Below are 16,345 nucleotides of genomic sequence, written 5' to 3' on the forward strand. Positions count from 1 at the left end.
GGGAAGAAATTTCATCTGTGCTGTATGTTGCACATACAGCGCATTTGACAATAAAGTTGTACTTGACTTGACTTAACAAAGAAAAAAAATTATACAATTAAAATGTGATTTTAATATTTCGAAAGGAAATATTGAAATGTACAATAATGAAATAAATACTTCTAAACAAATCCCCAAAAATCCCAAAAAACTAAAAGAGGTCATTAGTAAAAGGTAGCCATTTTAGAAATTACAAAACAGTAATTTGAATTAAAACATAAAAGAAAATATTTTTAATTTTTAAACTATTTTCGAATGATTACTAAAACAAATGGAAGAACATTCATACCACAGTGCTGTATGTGTTTTGACCTACAACTGTTCTTCACACTTGCCGTTATGATGATGATTATTTTTCTTATTATTACGACGACACCTTGTTTGTTTTTATGACTTGGGCAAGTCACATGACATGTTCAAAGTGCGGGACTCCCTGCTGCGCAGGGCTGCCTGGCTCCACCCCTTTCCCCACCTCCTCCTTCTAGCCCCACCCTTTCCGCTCTACGTCCGCTGTCTGTCTGTCACTTCACACGGAGCGGCAGCGGTGGCTCACAGTGCGACGCTCACGCCGACCCGCGAGGCAGCACAGCCCGCAAAGCTTTCGCCTCCCTCACGTCGACATGGACCGGGAAGTGGTCGGCGACGACCTGCCCTCGCCTTAGCCGGAGGTGACTCACCCGCCGGGAGCAGAGACATTCAACGCCAGGACTACCAAACAGCATTACCTTGGACGTTAAGACCTTTTTTGATCTTTTTTTGGAGGGGGGGGGGGGTGGAGCAGGGGGCTTTTATTTATTGTTTTTGTTAGTGTGAGTTCAGTCCCCCGTCATGGCGAGCGACTCCCCCGCTCGGAGTCTGGATGAAATCGACCTGTCTGCTTTGAGGGTGAGCCAACCTACATTCTGCTTACTACTTGTGTGCACCTGACACTGGAACAAGCAAGTGCAATAAGCCATACAAGTGTATGTGTGTGTGTGTTTCTGCTGACTTGGAGCCCCCCCCCCCCCCACACACACACACACACGCGCGCACACAGAAAATCATAAACGACCCAAACTGCAATTTAGGGAAGTAGTACTGCACGGTATCACAAAGCGACGACTCAAACATTTCATGCTTCACTTCGATGCATTGCGCTGGCCGTCCCGGTGAACACGCCTTGGCCACCGGAGGGCGGTAAAATAAAGCAATGCAGACACAAACGAAGAGTGGTTTCATAACTCGTGTGACTCAGTTGGCTGCTATAAAATTAGTTGTGTTTCGCAGAGGATAAAGAATACATGCCTCCGTGATTTTTTTTTTGTCTTCATTTCTTGCGCCATCGTTTGGGTTCAGATATTCCTTGCATCGAAGGTTATTGAAAACACAATGTCTACTTCTCTTTGTTTTAAATGCAGTGGAATAACTGGCGAGAGGAGCCGTCACGTTACATACATGTTGGCCCATATGAGCGAGCATGCTGTAGACTTTTTAAACTGAAGGATTTCAATTACCTCTCTTTATTTCTGTTGTGGAAGCTGGTGGTTAGCATTACTAACTAGCAAGAGGAGCAATTGCATTAATCATATGGCACCTAACTTATGCACAAATGTGTGACCAAGTGTCCAGGATATATATATATTTTTACTTGCTGTATTATTATTTTTTATCATTGTTGTGGTCGTTGCATCAGCCATCAGATTAATGATGTGAAACATGACATCAGCTTGTGGCTTTTGTAGGGTGTTTGCCTGGAATCTAAGGACGTTACAGATTTTTTTGTTGTTAACATAGTTGTATGGAAAACGTCACAAGTATGTGAATCAGTGGGGGTTCACTGATACAAGACTGATATTAAAGTTCAACATTAGCTCTCATGGTAGCTTCCAAGGTTAATTTGCCGTTGGCTGTAATGTTGGGTGTGTCAGGTTAGCGTTAGCATATTGTGCTACTGAAGTTGGTCGGACTATTGCGTGGCTCCTTAGGATGCTACTGTGACTTTTATTTGAGGTGTTAGTGTATTTGTACTGAAAAATACTCGAGTCGGTGAATCGGTGGGGGTTGAGTGGAACGCTTAGAGTAAAAATGCAAATGCGCTGACAAGCAGCTGTACATAAATAAGCCACCCGAGCTAAGGACAGAAGCTCGGACGTTTGGCTCAGACACATATGCTCGCTTTTTAAACCCAACTAACAACAACAACCCCCCCCCTCCACTCATCCACACACTGTCAGATGAGTGTACAGTCATCCACTGACTAGACAGGAAGTAGGTCAGCTGGGTCTGACGAGGGGGTGGGGGGGGGTTGGTTGTTATGGGAAGGGGGCTGTGTGGTTTTTGTTTCTGTCTGCGCTCAAAGATGCAAAGAAACCGAGTGGGAGGAACACGTGTATTTTGGTGTTTGCTGCCACAGTTATTTTTTTTTTTTTAATTTTCACTTGATATTTTGATCGTTGAAAATTTTCAGGCAGCACGCAGTGTTAGTGGTTTGCACACCTGTCTTGCAATCGTAAGGTTCTGAGTTTGAATCTCAGTCCTGGCTTTCCTGTGTGTGTGTTTGCAGAATGATGTGGATTATTTTAAGGCTGATTCTGATATTTGGCAGAATAAAATTCACCTCATCGGTTACTTGTCCGATTAATTAAAAAAATGAATAATGACTAAAATACTTAAAAAAATTTTGGTCACTTAATGCTTTACAAATAGTGCAGATATAGGCACAGAATTTAAATGTACTTTGTTCTGAAGTATTTACTTAACTTGACAACAATGTCAAAAATCGGCCCAAAATCGGTACATCTCTTTTGCGTGTATCTTGGCAGGGAGGGGCAGAACTTTTAAACACAATCAGCAAACGTTGGCAAGACAAAAACGAAATAAAAATGATATGCCTTGCGATTGACTGGCAACCAGTCCAAGGTGTTTGGTGATGTGCCCAGGTGCCACATACGCACAGTATAGACTTTTAACCGCTCCTTCCACAAGTTCCAATTAATTTGAAGTTCAACTTGTAGATGTCTGTCATCGACCTAGGGCGCCACCCCACCTCCTCATGCGTTCCAGGCGTTTAATAGAAGCGCGTCTCGCTGCAACAGATGGCCCAGCAGTGGGCTGCGTGTGCATGCCCGGCGCACTTCACACGCTCCCGAGAGGTGATGAGATGTGACCAGCAACTCAAGTAGTCCAAGGCAAAAACGATCCACAGTAGAGAATACTTTTGGGGATTACCTTTAGGGCTGAAAAACAGATAATCTAAACTGCCACCCCCAAACCCTCAACTATTGCGATGAAATGATGCAAGGGCTGTAACAATTGAATCCTTTAAAACATTGATGATTCCATTGATTAATCGAATAATCGGCTGGATTTTTCACAAACGGTAAAAATCCAAGTGGATTTCCCACCCACTAAAGCTGACTGATTTAGTTCGTTGTTTGACTACAGTATCCACTTTCCACCAGTAGAGGGTGCTAAATGAGCGAAATGGTCATGAGTAAATGGATACAGTACAATGCCGCTCGGTGTGTGTAGACCGGAAAGCCGAACCACAGCGCCGGTAAAGCTTCAAGACCAAATGCATTTTGTGTCGAAACTGTTTTGTGAAAACCGATTTTATTTTATTTGTCGGTGTACTTTTTTTAAACTGTGGATTACTTCCAGTGGTTCTTAATGCGCAGGTTGGCGGTGATCATGACAAACCGGTGCGAGTGCATCACTCACACGTAAAGGTTGACAATGTGACCAGAGACTAAAGTAGTCCAAGACAAACACTCGTCAAGACCCCCCCCCCCCCCCCCGACCCCCTTCTCAATGCCTGCTGCCCAGCGAGGCCGCATTCCTCGGCCCCTCGCGCCGCGGACGCCATGGTAACGGGGCCACGGCAGTGCCCGGGGGGCTTACACAAGGCTTATTCATGAATAGTCGATATACTGTATGGAAGTCTGTCACCCTCGTCCTCCCTCCTCTTCACTCAGCTGTCCCTTCTCCACTTGACCCATTTCGAACCCCCCTCCCGCCGCTCGGTGACGAACCACCGGATTCGGGATCAGTTCCGTGGCCTATAAGTTGAAACGAGAAGCCTAAATCGCCAGTGGGGACAATGCTTGCGCTAATTTCCCCTAATTTGCATTGATCCATTTCCGAGCGCTGATTCCGTTCAGGGTCATGGGTGAGCTGGCGTCAATCAGAAGGGCACAGATAAGCCCCCCACCGTGCTGGCCTTCAAAGCTGGCTTTTTCTCGCCGACCAGGATGTGAAGTTTCACCGTGGTTGAATATTTCTTCAATAAATGGCCTATTTTGTAATTATTTCTCATACGTTGGGCGCACCGCATTATAAGACGCAATCTACAATGCATCCACTAGATGGAGCTACGCTTAAGGAAACACCAACAGAACGATCAGATGTCAGTAAAACTTATTTAATGACGCAGCGACACAGTTCAATTAACCAACAGCAAGTTATAACATTGACTCTCCTGCCGCTGCTCTATTTCCGAGTTCAACTGCATCACTGATCGGCTAAAGTTTGAACTCTGCGTTGTCAGCATGTCTCGAGCAAGGAGCCATTTTGGGGGTCGAAATATTGCCGTAACGACCATACACAAGGCGCATCGAATTTTAAGGCACGCTGTGAGCGTTTAACCCTCATAGTCCACCGTTTACTAGGAATGCAATATTTCTTTGAAGTGTCATAGCACAGAACTGCTTTATTGTCCATAGAGGGCAAAAAATCCCAAGGAATTAATATAAACTACTGTATATATGTATGGATAGCACAGATCCCGCTGAACATTTTGAGTGTTTGAAAAAAAAAAAGAATGTTTGTATAACACAACATACATCATTTACAAAATTGTAAAATGCGTAGGTTCGGTATCAGCTTTTTTCGAAGGGCATAAGGGTTTTAAGAAAATGAAAGGTTTTTAGGTGCGCCTTTTAGTGCAGAAAATACGGTATTTATATTGCGAACCGTGGCAGTTATCAAGAATATTGGGCGAGGTGCCGTTGCATCGGAGTCATTGTACGCGCCCCCCTTTTCACAATGTGCTAGACGTAACCACGTGTCGACATTTTTTTTTTTCTTGACTGAAATTGAATTATTTCCAGTCATTGTCATCATATTATTTTTCCAAATCCAAATCAGCCCGCACGGATGGACAGCCTGGAAGGAAAATCTGCGAATCAGGCTCGACGCGGCAGGCAAACTCTCTGTCATGCCACGTTTTCTTGTAAATGTGTGATTAAGACTTGACTCCCGCGTGATGAATAATGCAGCGGCGAGGTGTGGGCGGGATGTGCTGGGAATTTAGACTCGTGCCTCATCACTTTTGTGTTCTAAGTGCAGACACGACCCCCCCACCCCCCCACCCCCTTTCCCTTTGCCGCCACCGTGACTGCCTCTATCCTCTCCAAGGGTCTCTAATTTAATCCTCCCCACTTGTGTGTAATTCACTTTCCGGAGACCAACAAGTCGATACGGCAGGAGGCCATCGCTAAAAAGAGGCGAGAGGTGTTTTTAAATAGCGACGATTAGACGCCCACTGACGTTTGTAATGTGTCAACGGATTGTTCAACAACGCAGAAACGAGCTAGTATGGTGTTCTTCCTGCCGTCGTTTACAACAGTTTGGTATCAACAACATGGGCGGGGAAGCGTTGAAAATTGCTGCATCGGAGTCGTAATAGGAATTTAATTTATCCGCCGGCTGGATACGAGAGCCCGACCGATTAAGTCGGACGATTGAGGCCGTTCAAACATTGTTGATTAAAATTGGCACCGGCCTTAAAAAAAAGAAAAATTCATAGGACCATATTGGTCACTCACACACACACACACACACACACACACACACACACACATATATGGAACGTGAGTTCGGCAAGAATTGCAGGCCTGCACTCTAAAAGCCATTACAGTATTCGTCATGGCCTCTCCCTAATGCCTCCCCGGGACAAATTTCATTCCGAGTGTAAGAAGGCCGTTCAGGGACTCTTAAGCAAAACCAGGCTGACGGGGTTGAGTTTGAATTCGGTGAATTTATGATCTGCTCTCGATCTAACCCAAAAGAAGGCATTCCGTTTCCCATGCAAGACACTTGAACAATCACTGGGGAACACAGTTTTGTTGCTGTTTTTAACAGATTTTTGTGTGCAGAATGCAAAACTGATTTCAGTTTTTCTCCATGTCAAGTTTTTGAGTTATAGGAGCCCAGTTTTCTTTTAAAAGTATGAGATAAATGTCCGGAACTTAAAACGGTATGCCCATGGGTCACAAGGTTAAGAGAAATCCCAGCACCGGGTTTCTGTTTGCGGATATTGATCGTAGTGACCTATTGGGAGCTGCACGCACGTCTCACCACGCTATCTCAATTGTGACGACACAAACACGTCACCGTGTAGCTGTATTCCAGTCGTAAAAAGATGAATCCGTGGAATTTTTCTTAACTGGTAAGATGTGGAGAAACAATTGGACATTGTAGAAAATAAAAACGGACTGCGATTTTGCAATCAGCGTGCCAATTTAATTTGAATCCGCATAAAAATCCAACCTAATGATTTTGTTTTTCAGTTTGTTCCCCAGTGAACAGTATCAGGATAATTAAAGCAAATCGCCAAACAACAAAAAGCAAAACTTGATTGGACTTGCATCTGTTTCTGGGCATATGCTTCACAAAAGTTAGCGTACGGGCTCGACGCAAGGATAGTAAAAGAGGAAGTGAGCAGAGGAAAAGCATTCTTGCATCGCCCTGTTTGCTTCGCCGTGCGTTTTATCCTCCTTTGAATGTTCCGAGCCGTCGTGTGGGTGTGCGCCGCCAGACTGAGGGAGGATGCACTTCAGACCAGCTCATCTTTTTTGGCGTTTAGGGCGACGGGTAGTGGAGACGAAGAAAAAAAAAACAGAAGAAGAAAAGGTCTTTGACAGCTTGACAGCTGTGCTGAGGCCTGCACAAACCCATCGAGACAAAAGTGAGGAGGGGAGCAGTGGGAATTAAACGAGGAGGGACGGTAAATCTTTCACATCAACACATGCAGATGCGATCGAATGACATCCAAGACAACCACTGTGGCAGCAGCCAAGGTTGTCATGTCCAGTCTCTGCCAATCTTGCGGCATTTATGCAATGACGGATGAGCACTATTTACTTTTTTGCTATTTAAAAAAAACCAACTAAAAACTTTAACTTGACAACCCTCGTGAATGAGAGCCTCAGATAGACTTGAGAAGGAAGCAGAGCTGGAATACCAGCTATTGTTGGAATGCCGTAGCAACGTGCACCACATTGGAAGCGGGGAGGTGTGGTTGTGTGCGTGCATGCGCTTATGTGTGTTGGTGGTGGTCATGGAGGGGGTTCAGTGGGTTTGTCACGCGGTTGAATCCAGTCTTGGCAACCTGTTGGTTGTGTGTTTAAGCTCCGGTGGCGTGTCATCTTTATTAAAAATGTGCAAATAGTTTGCCATGTATACGTATGGCAGTGAGTGGAACGTACAACGGCTAGGTTGACGCGCTCCTAGCAACCATTGTAAATACGCCCCTTGTAAAAAAGCCTTTAGCTTAGCGTGTTGCCGTACACGCTAAGCGCTTCGCTAATGAACTCGGAACTCCGGGGGAGCTGTCGGCACTCGGGGCGGTCGTAAAACAGCAATGTGAAATGTCTTCATTTGCTCGTGGAACTTGATGAGAACCCAAAGACGTTTCGCTTTTACATCCCAGCTGGGGCACAAGTGTTTCTAAGTGCAATGTTTGCACATGGAATTGTGCAGGAGATGCCCAAAAAAATATTCACGTCTTACCTCTGGACAGACCTTAGTTGAGCCCTTAATCACCACCAATCGCTTCTTTTCCACAGTTATCTATTTGTCGCTAGAAAAAAAGAAATGAAGAAACACAACTGCTACCATGATTTGAGCCTTTTCCTCTACATCAATTAAGGATGGACCTAAATTAAGCCCTTGTTGGCCACCAATTGCTTCTTTTACACTCTGATGTGAGACATGACAAAAATAAATACACATGCTAATATTTGAAAAATTTGAGAAGAGACTTCACCACCAATCAGTTGTTTTCCACGACAACCTTCTTCCCTGCCTTAGCCTCGTTGGACCTTAATTCACCCTTAATCACCACCAGTCGCCTCTTTTCCACTGCCACGTACTCTGTCGTTGCTGGAACTGACAAACGCTGATGACACCGCAACTTGAGCTCGTTTTTGTAGCCTGGCTCTAAACAACTGTACTTGCCCCTAAATTGTCACCATTCTCATGTCTGGAAATGACAAAGACAAAACAAGTGAACCCTTTTCCGTGGCGACCTTCTTTTGCGCCTTGGCTCTGCACGTATCTTAATTTACCCTTAATCACCACCAATCGCCTCTTTTCCACTGCTACCTCATGTGTTATTGCTCAAAAAAAAAATTGCATATGACTCGCTAAATTTAGAATCTCATAGTCCTAATAGTGACACAATCTTCTGATCTTCTCAGGACCCCGCTGGCATCTTTGAGCTTGTGGAGCTGGTGGGAAATGGCACGTACGGGCAAGTGTACAAGGTAAGACAATGTCCTTATGTGGGGAAGTGTGTGTGCGCGACACAGGAAGTGGCTGCGCTCAGCTGTTAGCATGTCGCAACGTCACGACGGTTCAAATCTGCTGCGTGGTTAAAAGTCACAGCTCGCTTACTGGCTGACATTCAGCACCGATGCATTACCCAGAGTGCCGATGGCAACAGCCTGTTCGCCTCGAGTCCTCACTGCCCCCACCAGTGACAGTCAGACAAACAACCATCCACGCTCACACTCACACCTAGGGGCAATTTAGAGTATTCAATCAGCCTACCATGCATGTTTTTGGAATGTGGGAGGAAACCAGAGTACCCGGAGAAAACCCATGCAGGCACGGGGAGAACACGCAAACTCCACACAGAAAGGCTGTAAATGAAACACTTGACTTGGGCACTGGAAGGCAGACGTGCTAAACAATCAAACAGCATGCCGGTAGATGTACCTGGATATAAATGCGACAGTGTTCTTCAGTGTTTCATCATCAAATGTACGTTGTATTCATCCATCCATCCATCCATCTTCTACCGCTTATCCGGGGCCGGGTCGCGGGGGCAACAGCTTTAGCAGGGAAGCCCAGACTTCCCTCTCCCTAGCTACTTCTTCCAGCTCTCCCCGGGGGATCCCGAGGCGTTCCCAGGCCAGCTGGGTGACATAGTCACTCCAGCGTGTCCTGGGTCTTCCTCGGGGTCTCCTCCCGGTGGGACATGCCCGGAACACCTCACCAGGGAGGCGTTCAGGAGGCATCCGAATCAGATGCCCAAGCCACCTCATCTGGCTCCTCTCGATGTGGAGGAGAAGCGGCTCGACTCTGAGCCCCTCCCGGATGACCGAGCTTCTCACCTTATCTCTAAGGGAGAGCCCGGACACCCTGCGGAGAAAACTCATTTCGGCCGCTTGTATCCGGGATCTCGTTCTTTCGGTCACGACCCATAGCTCGTGACCATAGATGAGGGTTGGAACGTAGATCGACCGGTAAATTGAGAGCTTCGCCCTTTGGCTCAGCTCCTTCTTCACCACGACAGACCGATACAACGTCCGCATCACAGCAGACGCTGCACCGATCCGCCTGTCGATCTCTCGCTCCCTCCTGCCCTCACTCGTGAACAAGACCCCAAGATACTTAAACTCCTCCACTTGGGGCAAGATCTCTCCCCCGACCCGGAGGGGGCACTCCACCCTTTTCCGACTGAGGACCATGGTTTCAGATTTGGAGGTGCTGATTTTCATCCCAACCGCTTCACACTCGGCTGCGAAACGCTCCAGTGAGAGTTGGAGAGCCCCGTTTGAAGGAGCCAACAGCAGCACATCATCTGCAAAAAGCAGGGATGCAATACTGAGGCCACCAAAACGGACGCCCTCAACGCTTCGGCTGCGCCTAGAAATTCTGTCCATAAAGATTATGAACAGAATCGGCGACAAAGGGCAGCCTTGGCGGAGTCCTACCCTCACTGGAAACGATTCCGACTTACTGCCGGCAATGCGAACCAAACTCTGACATCGGTGGTATAGTGACCGAATAGCCCGTATCAGGGGGTTCGGTACCCCATACCCACGAAGCACCCCCCACAGAACTCCCCGAGGGACACGGTCAAACGCCTTCTCCAAGTCCACAAAACACATGTAGACTGGTTGGGCGAATTCCCACATACCCTCGAGGACCCTGCTAAGGGTGTAGAGCTGGTCCACTGTTCCACGGCCGGGACGAAAACCACACTGCTCCTCCTCAATCTGAGGCTCGACTTCCTGACGGACCCTCCTCTCCAGCACCCCTGAATAGACCTTACCAGGGAGGCTGAGGAGTGTGATCCCTCTGTAGTTGGAACACACCCTCCGGTCCCCCTTTTTAAAAAGAGGGACTACCACCCCGGTCTGCCAATCCAGAGGCACTCTCCCCGTTGACCACGCGATGTTGCAGAGGCGTGTCAACCAGGACAGCCCCACAACATCCAGAGCCTTGAGGAACTCCGGGCGGATCTCATCCACCCCTGGGGCCCTGCCACCGAGGAGCTTTTTAACCACATCGGTGACTTCAACCACAGAGATAGGAGAGCCCACCTCAGGGTCCTCAGACTCTGCTTCCTCCAAGGAAGACGTGTTGGTGGAGTTGAGGAGGTCTTCGAAGTACACTGCCCACCGGTTCACAACGTCCCGAGTCGAAGTCAGCAGTGCCCCATCCCCACTGTACACAGTGTTAGTGGTGCACTGCTTCCCCCTCCTGAGACGTCGGATGGTGGACCAGAATTTCCTCGAAGCCGTCCGGAAGTCGGCTTCCATGGCCTCACCGAACTCTTCCCACGCTCGGGTTTTTGCCTCGGCGACCACCGAAGCTGCGTTCCGCTTGGCCAGTCGATACCCGTCAGCTGCCTCTGGGGTCCCACAGGCCATAAAGGCTCGATAGGACTCCTTCTTCAGCTTGACGGCATCCCTTACTGCTGGTGTCCACCAGCGAGTACGAGGGTTGCCGCCACGACAGGCACCAACCACCTTACGGCCACAACTCAGATTGGCCGCCTCAACAATAGAGGCACGGAACATGGTCCACTCGGACTCAATGTCCCCCGTCTCCCCCGGAACATGGGAAAAGCTCTGTCGGAGGTGGGAGTTGAAACTCCTTCTGACAGGGGATTCCGCCAGACGCTCCCAACAAACACTCACAATACGTTTGGGTCTGCCAGGACGGACCGGCATCTTCCCCCACCATCGGAGCCTACTCACCACCAGGTGGTGATCAGTTGACAGCTCCGCCCCTCTCTTCACCCGAGTGTCCAAAACATGCGGCCGCAAATCCGATGATACAACCACAAGGTCGATCATCGAACTACGGCCCAGGGTGTCCTGGTGCCAAGTGCACATATGGACACCCTTATGTTTGAACAAGGTGTTCGTTATGGACAGTCCGTGACGAGCACAGAAGTCCAATAACAAAACACCACTCGAGTTCTGATCGGGGGGGCCGTTCCTCCCAATCACGCCCCTCCAGGTCTCACTGTCATTGCCCACGTGAGCATTGAAGTCCCCCAGCAGAACAAGGGAGTCCCCAGCAGGAGTACTCTCCAGCACACCCTCCAAGGACTCCAAAAAGGGTGGGTATGCTGAGCTGCTGTTTGGTGCATATGCACAAACAACAGTCAGGACCCGTCCCCCCACCCGAAGGCGGAGGGAAGCAACCCTCTCGTCTACCGGTGTGAACCCCAATGTACAGGCACTGAGCCGGGGGGCAATGAGTATGCCCACACCTGCTCTGCGCCTCTCACCTTGAGCAACTCCAGAGTGGAAGAGAGTCCAACCCCTCTCGAGAGAACTGGTACCAGAACCCAGGCTGTGTGTGGAGGCAAGTCCGACTATATCCAGTCGGAACTTCTCTACCTCACACACCAGCTCGGGCTCCTTCCCTGCCAGAGAGGTGACATTCCATGTCCCAAGAGCTAGCTTCTGCAGCCGAGGATCGGACCGCCAGGGTCCCCGCCTTTGGCTGCCGCCCAGCTCGCATTGCACCCGACCCCTTTGACCCCTCCCACGGGTGGTGAGACCATGAGAAGGGGGACCCACGTTGCCTCTTCGGGCTGAGCCCGGCCGGGCCCCATGGGTGTAGGCCCGGCCACCAGGCGCTTGCCAACGAGCCCCACCTCCAGGCCTGGCTCCAGAGGGGGGCCCCGGTGACCCGCGTCCGGGCAAGGGAAACTGAGTGCCATCGATTTTATCTATAATAAGGGGCTTTGTGAGCCGTGCTTATGTCTACATAGACATAATACGTTGTATTATGTCTATGTATTATACTACCCTCTAGTGGCCAATGCGTGCACACCAAAATGAGCAGGCGCAATTCCCACGAAATAATCGTGATGCACAAACTTGAGTTCCTCACATTCTATTAAACGGTGTTCGTACTGTATGCGTGTAAAAAGAATACCATATCTAAATTTATAATTGCTATTCAAAAAAAATTTGTTTTGCGTGTTTTTTGTTGAAAATGGATTCACGGCATTTCCATTCATTTCAATGGAAGTTAGTCATGTTATGAGAAAATTTTATTTTCAGACTTGTATTCAAACCATAATTCCATTTTTTTTCCTCCATAGATAACTTGAAAAAAAAATTCAGAATGAATTTAATCCTCCTTCACAATAATATTCATTTAAAAACATATATATATATATATATATATATATATATATATAGTTGTGCAAACAGGCTGAGCTGCTCACCAGGCAGATACTGTATTAAGAAAAAAAGAAACCGCAACACTGGCGCGTGGAAAAAAAAAAAAGAAAAGCATTCTATTTTACAAACGCTTACAAAGATCCGTCTCGGCACCCCTAAAGCCGAAGAGGATCATCATCCTGTGAGCAGCTCAGTTGGAGAATGTGAGAAGATAAATTGACCTTCAGGCTGGCGGGTATTAGGCGAGTGAAATGCTGCTGCTGCCACGGCCGCGGAAGCATTTTTAGACATTTTGTGTGTGAGAAAAGGAATATGCTGGACTTAATTCTCTCCATGGAGGTCGATAGAATGACTAAGTTGATGGAAGAGCTTTTGATTGGCTGGAAACGCTGCAAAAAAAAAAAAGCGTCTGATGCAAGATCGTTTGGGCTTTTCTTCCTCATCTCAGCTCTATCCATTCACCTCGTTATCAATAAGTAATCCGTTTTTTTTCTTTTTTCCTTGCATCAATTTTGGGGGGGGTCCAAACCTCCCTTGTGAGCAGTTCTTGAGGGAGCAGCTCGCGGGGCCTCCCAGTGTGAATGTGTCTTCTGTATAGAAATGGATGGATAGATTCCGCCGGTTGCTCTAAAAGGCCCATAAATAGAGAACACGGCTTATGCTGAATAATTCAACGCTTTCTCCATCTTCCACTCTTTCCCCCCTCGCCGTTCCTCATCTAATTTCTGACGCAACACCTCGCCGTCGATCCGTTCCCACAAGAAATGGTTTCGCGCCAATGTTTCGCCCTTGAAGTCGATGTTCATTGATGTACTCTCATGTGGAGAAGCTCCATTTCTCAATCCAATCGTGATTTTGAAATGGGGGTTGGGGGGGGGGGGTAAGTACAATCGAGAAAAAGAAGTGTATGTTATTTTCAAGCTTTTTGAACGGTGGAAACGGCTTGAGAAAATAGTCACAATGTTGCAACTTTCGTCCGGAAATGTGAACTTTGATATGTGAGCGTTAGAGCGATGGAAACACTGAGAAGAGGTTTGACTGTTTTTTCTTTCCAGCCCTAATTGGGAACACATAGCAGCGGCAAAGGAGTTCCAGTCGCGGAAAAGTACCGTAATTTCCAGACTACAGCGCGCACCTGATTATAAGGCGCACCCACTACATTTGAAAAGGAAATAGCATTTTGTACACACATAAGCCGCACCTGTCTAGAAGCCGCAGGCGCCAACATTGTAACATGCGATATTTACAAAGATGGTACACAGAAAGCGTTTTCAAAGTTTTAATAACATACCTTCATTTTTCTTTCCAAATAGTGCCTGTGTAAAACAGCACTAACAGGGCTGGTAAAAAAAAAACAAACAAACATAAAAGTCACTGTTCACCGTTGAGTAATGCTTTTTTTTTTTTCAATGAAAAACTCCTCCCTTCCTTCATGAGGCTTTCTACCATCTACACTTTAGTGTCACCTTTCACGACAATGTCTTTCATTTTTTGGCATCGTAATTCTTGGTGGATGCAGCTCAAAACACAGCTCAAATGCGCCCTCTGGTGGCCGGTTGTTTTCAGTGTGTGACAGATGATCGCGTCCTCCTCCACACCGATATATCAACTTGTCTCGCTCTTACCTTTTATGCTTGAGCGCTCCCTGGCGGCCATTAGAAAAATGGCTTCATTAAATAGTTGAAAATGTGCCCCCGGAAATGACGGTAGTTACAATAGCAATCACGCAACGATAACAAAGACGTCATAAAAGCAAACGAGTTACAGTGGTGATGACGTCAAAGGGGAGCAAAGCGGTTCCCGTAACGAGGAAGTAACGGTAAATCTGATTGACAGCGGACAGGCAACCGTCGCAAAAAAGGTTGCCACGAATATGACAATATTTGCATCGAAAATCGGCTCCATGAATGACACTTTCGAACGAGATGCTGTCATGGAACACCACTGGCGCGGCAAAACAAAACCAACCCCCCCCCAAAAAAAAGTATCGTTGTCGTCGTGTGGTTTCCCGCCCCCGCTGTCGTGTTTGCGCTGTTTTTTTCCCCCCACCGTCGGCACACGTTTGAACGCACGCTTCAATCTCGGGAGTCCTTGTCAATGAGCCCTGAACCGTGACCGAGGTGGATGTTGCTTGTTACCGTGGGAACAGCAGATGTGCCCGTTGTGGCGCGACACACGCGCACACACGCGCGCACCTGGCAAGCGCATTCATTAGCCTACATCCTTTCTGGCGCTGTCTTACCCAAGGCCACGCGTCCCACTTACCCACAATGCACCGGGCTGCCGCCCCCCCCCCCCCCCCTAGTCAATTAGCCGTGTCTGATGTCAATAACCTCTCCTAGCCTCTTTTGTTTTTTTTATCCACAGCGCACGCACACACACACACACTAACTCACATGCACACATATTTGAACTGGTAATACTTACTTTTCAAGTGCCCCCCCGTTTTCGATGACAGCTCATACAACATTCCAAAGCAGACTTCCAGTTGTGTTCAGTTTGCTGCTGTTGACTCTTGGCTCCTCTTTTGTCTTTACAACGAATTAAATCTTCGCGACTATTCACTGTTTACACCGATTAAGTCTTGGGCTACTTTAGCGCCCTCGCTGCTATTAAGTCTTTGCGACTTTTATGCCTTTTCTACTCGTCCTTTGCTTTTATGTCTTTGTGTTGGGCGCGTCGACATTTTTGCTTGCATTTATATTTTTTGCTCCTTTTAGGTCTTTGCTGCGATTATGAGTCTTGTCTTCGCTACTGTCTTAAGTCTTTCCTACGTTTCCATATTTGCTACTATTACGTCTTCGCAACGATGAAGTCTTCCCTGCTTTTAAGTCTTGGCGACTTTTATGCCTTTGCTCCGCTGCTATCACATCTTTGCGAGTCTTCCCTACTTTTATGTCTTTGCTTCTATTATGTTTTCCCTGCGATTACATTTCTTTGCTGCAATTATCTTTGCACTGCTTTTCGCTAGCGCTCGCGTCGCGGGCCGGCGACGGATTACGGTTTCGGGAGACACACTCAACCCATGCCGGTTGTCTCATCGTACACGGACCCACATCAATCAAAAAGCCTCCGGACCGCTTTGACACGCCCGTGGCTCTCGGCTTCCTTCAAAGTCTCATCTGTTCTTCCATATTTTCACAGCTTCCCCTCTTCTAATGTTTTCCTCTCCCTTCCCGTGAGCCGCCTCGGGCTGCCTCTTGTGTTTCCGCGGCAGTATTAGATTGGAATGGAGGCCTTTGTCACTTTTATTTACTGCTTCACTGATTCCACAGCAGTGCGCGCGTGTGTGTGACTGTGTGTTTACTGGCCGTGTGTGTGTGTGTGTGTGTGTGTGTGTGTGCGCTGTCGGGTAGATTGCAGGAGTCTTTAACTGCGGCGAGGTGTGCTTGCCACTTTGATTGCTCCCTTATTTCTTTGCGTTCCGCGAGGCGGAGCTGTGTTTTTGGGGCCATTTGTTTGCCCGAGAGTGGCAGTAATTCCCAGCACCTGCTGCGGAGCACGATGGGAGTGAAGGTCAACGGAGTTCAGTATTGGCGCTCTGAGGGTGGGCGAAGGCTGAAACATTGCTGTCACATCTCGGTTCCGCTCAGATGACCTTTGGCCTG

General features: G+C 47.7%; 1 protein-coding gene across 11 annotated transcripts in view; it reads left to right on the forward strand.

Moving 5' to 3' along the window:
* Positions 1 to 564: 564 nt before the first annotated feature.
* LOC147196695 (traf2 and NCK-interacting protein kinase-like) overlaps positions 565 to 16,345 on the forward strand; it is a 47,299-nt gene continuing 31,518 nt past the window's right edge. For all 11 annotated transcript variants that reach the window (XM_086127062.1, XM_086127066.1, XM_086127070.1 and 8 more), the window contains exons 1-2: positions 565 to 924; positions 8,499 to 8,564. In XM_086127062.1, the coding sequence (XP_085983188.1) occupies positions 868 to 924; positions 8,499 to 8,564 (123 nt within the window). In that variant the 5' untranslated portion in view covers positions 565 to 867. The remainder of the gene's footprint in view (positions 925 to 8,498; positions 8,565 to 16,345) is intronic.

This window comes from Hippocampus guttulatus, chromosome 13 (genome assembly GCF_054856545.1).
Source record: "Hippocampus guttulatus isolate MCC_2025c chromosome 13, RoL_Hgut_1.0, whole genome shotgun sequence".
NCBI lineage: Eukaryota > Metazoa > Chordata > Actinopteri > Syngnathiformes > Syngnathidae > Hippocampus > Hippocampus guttulatus.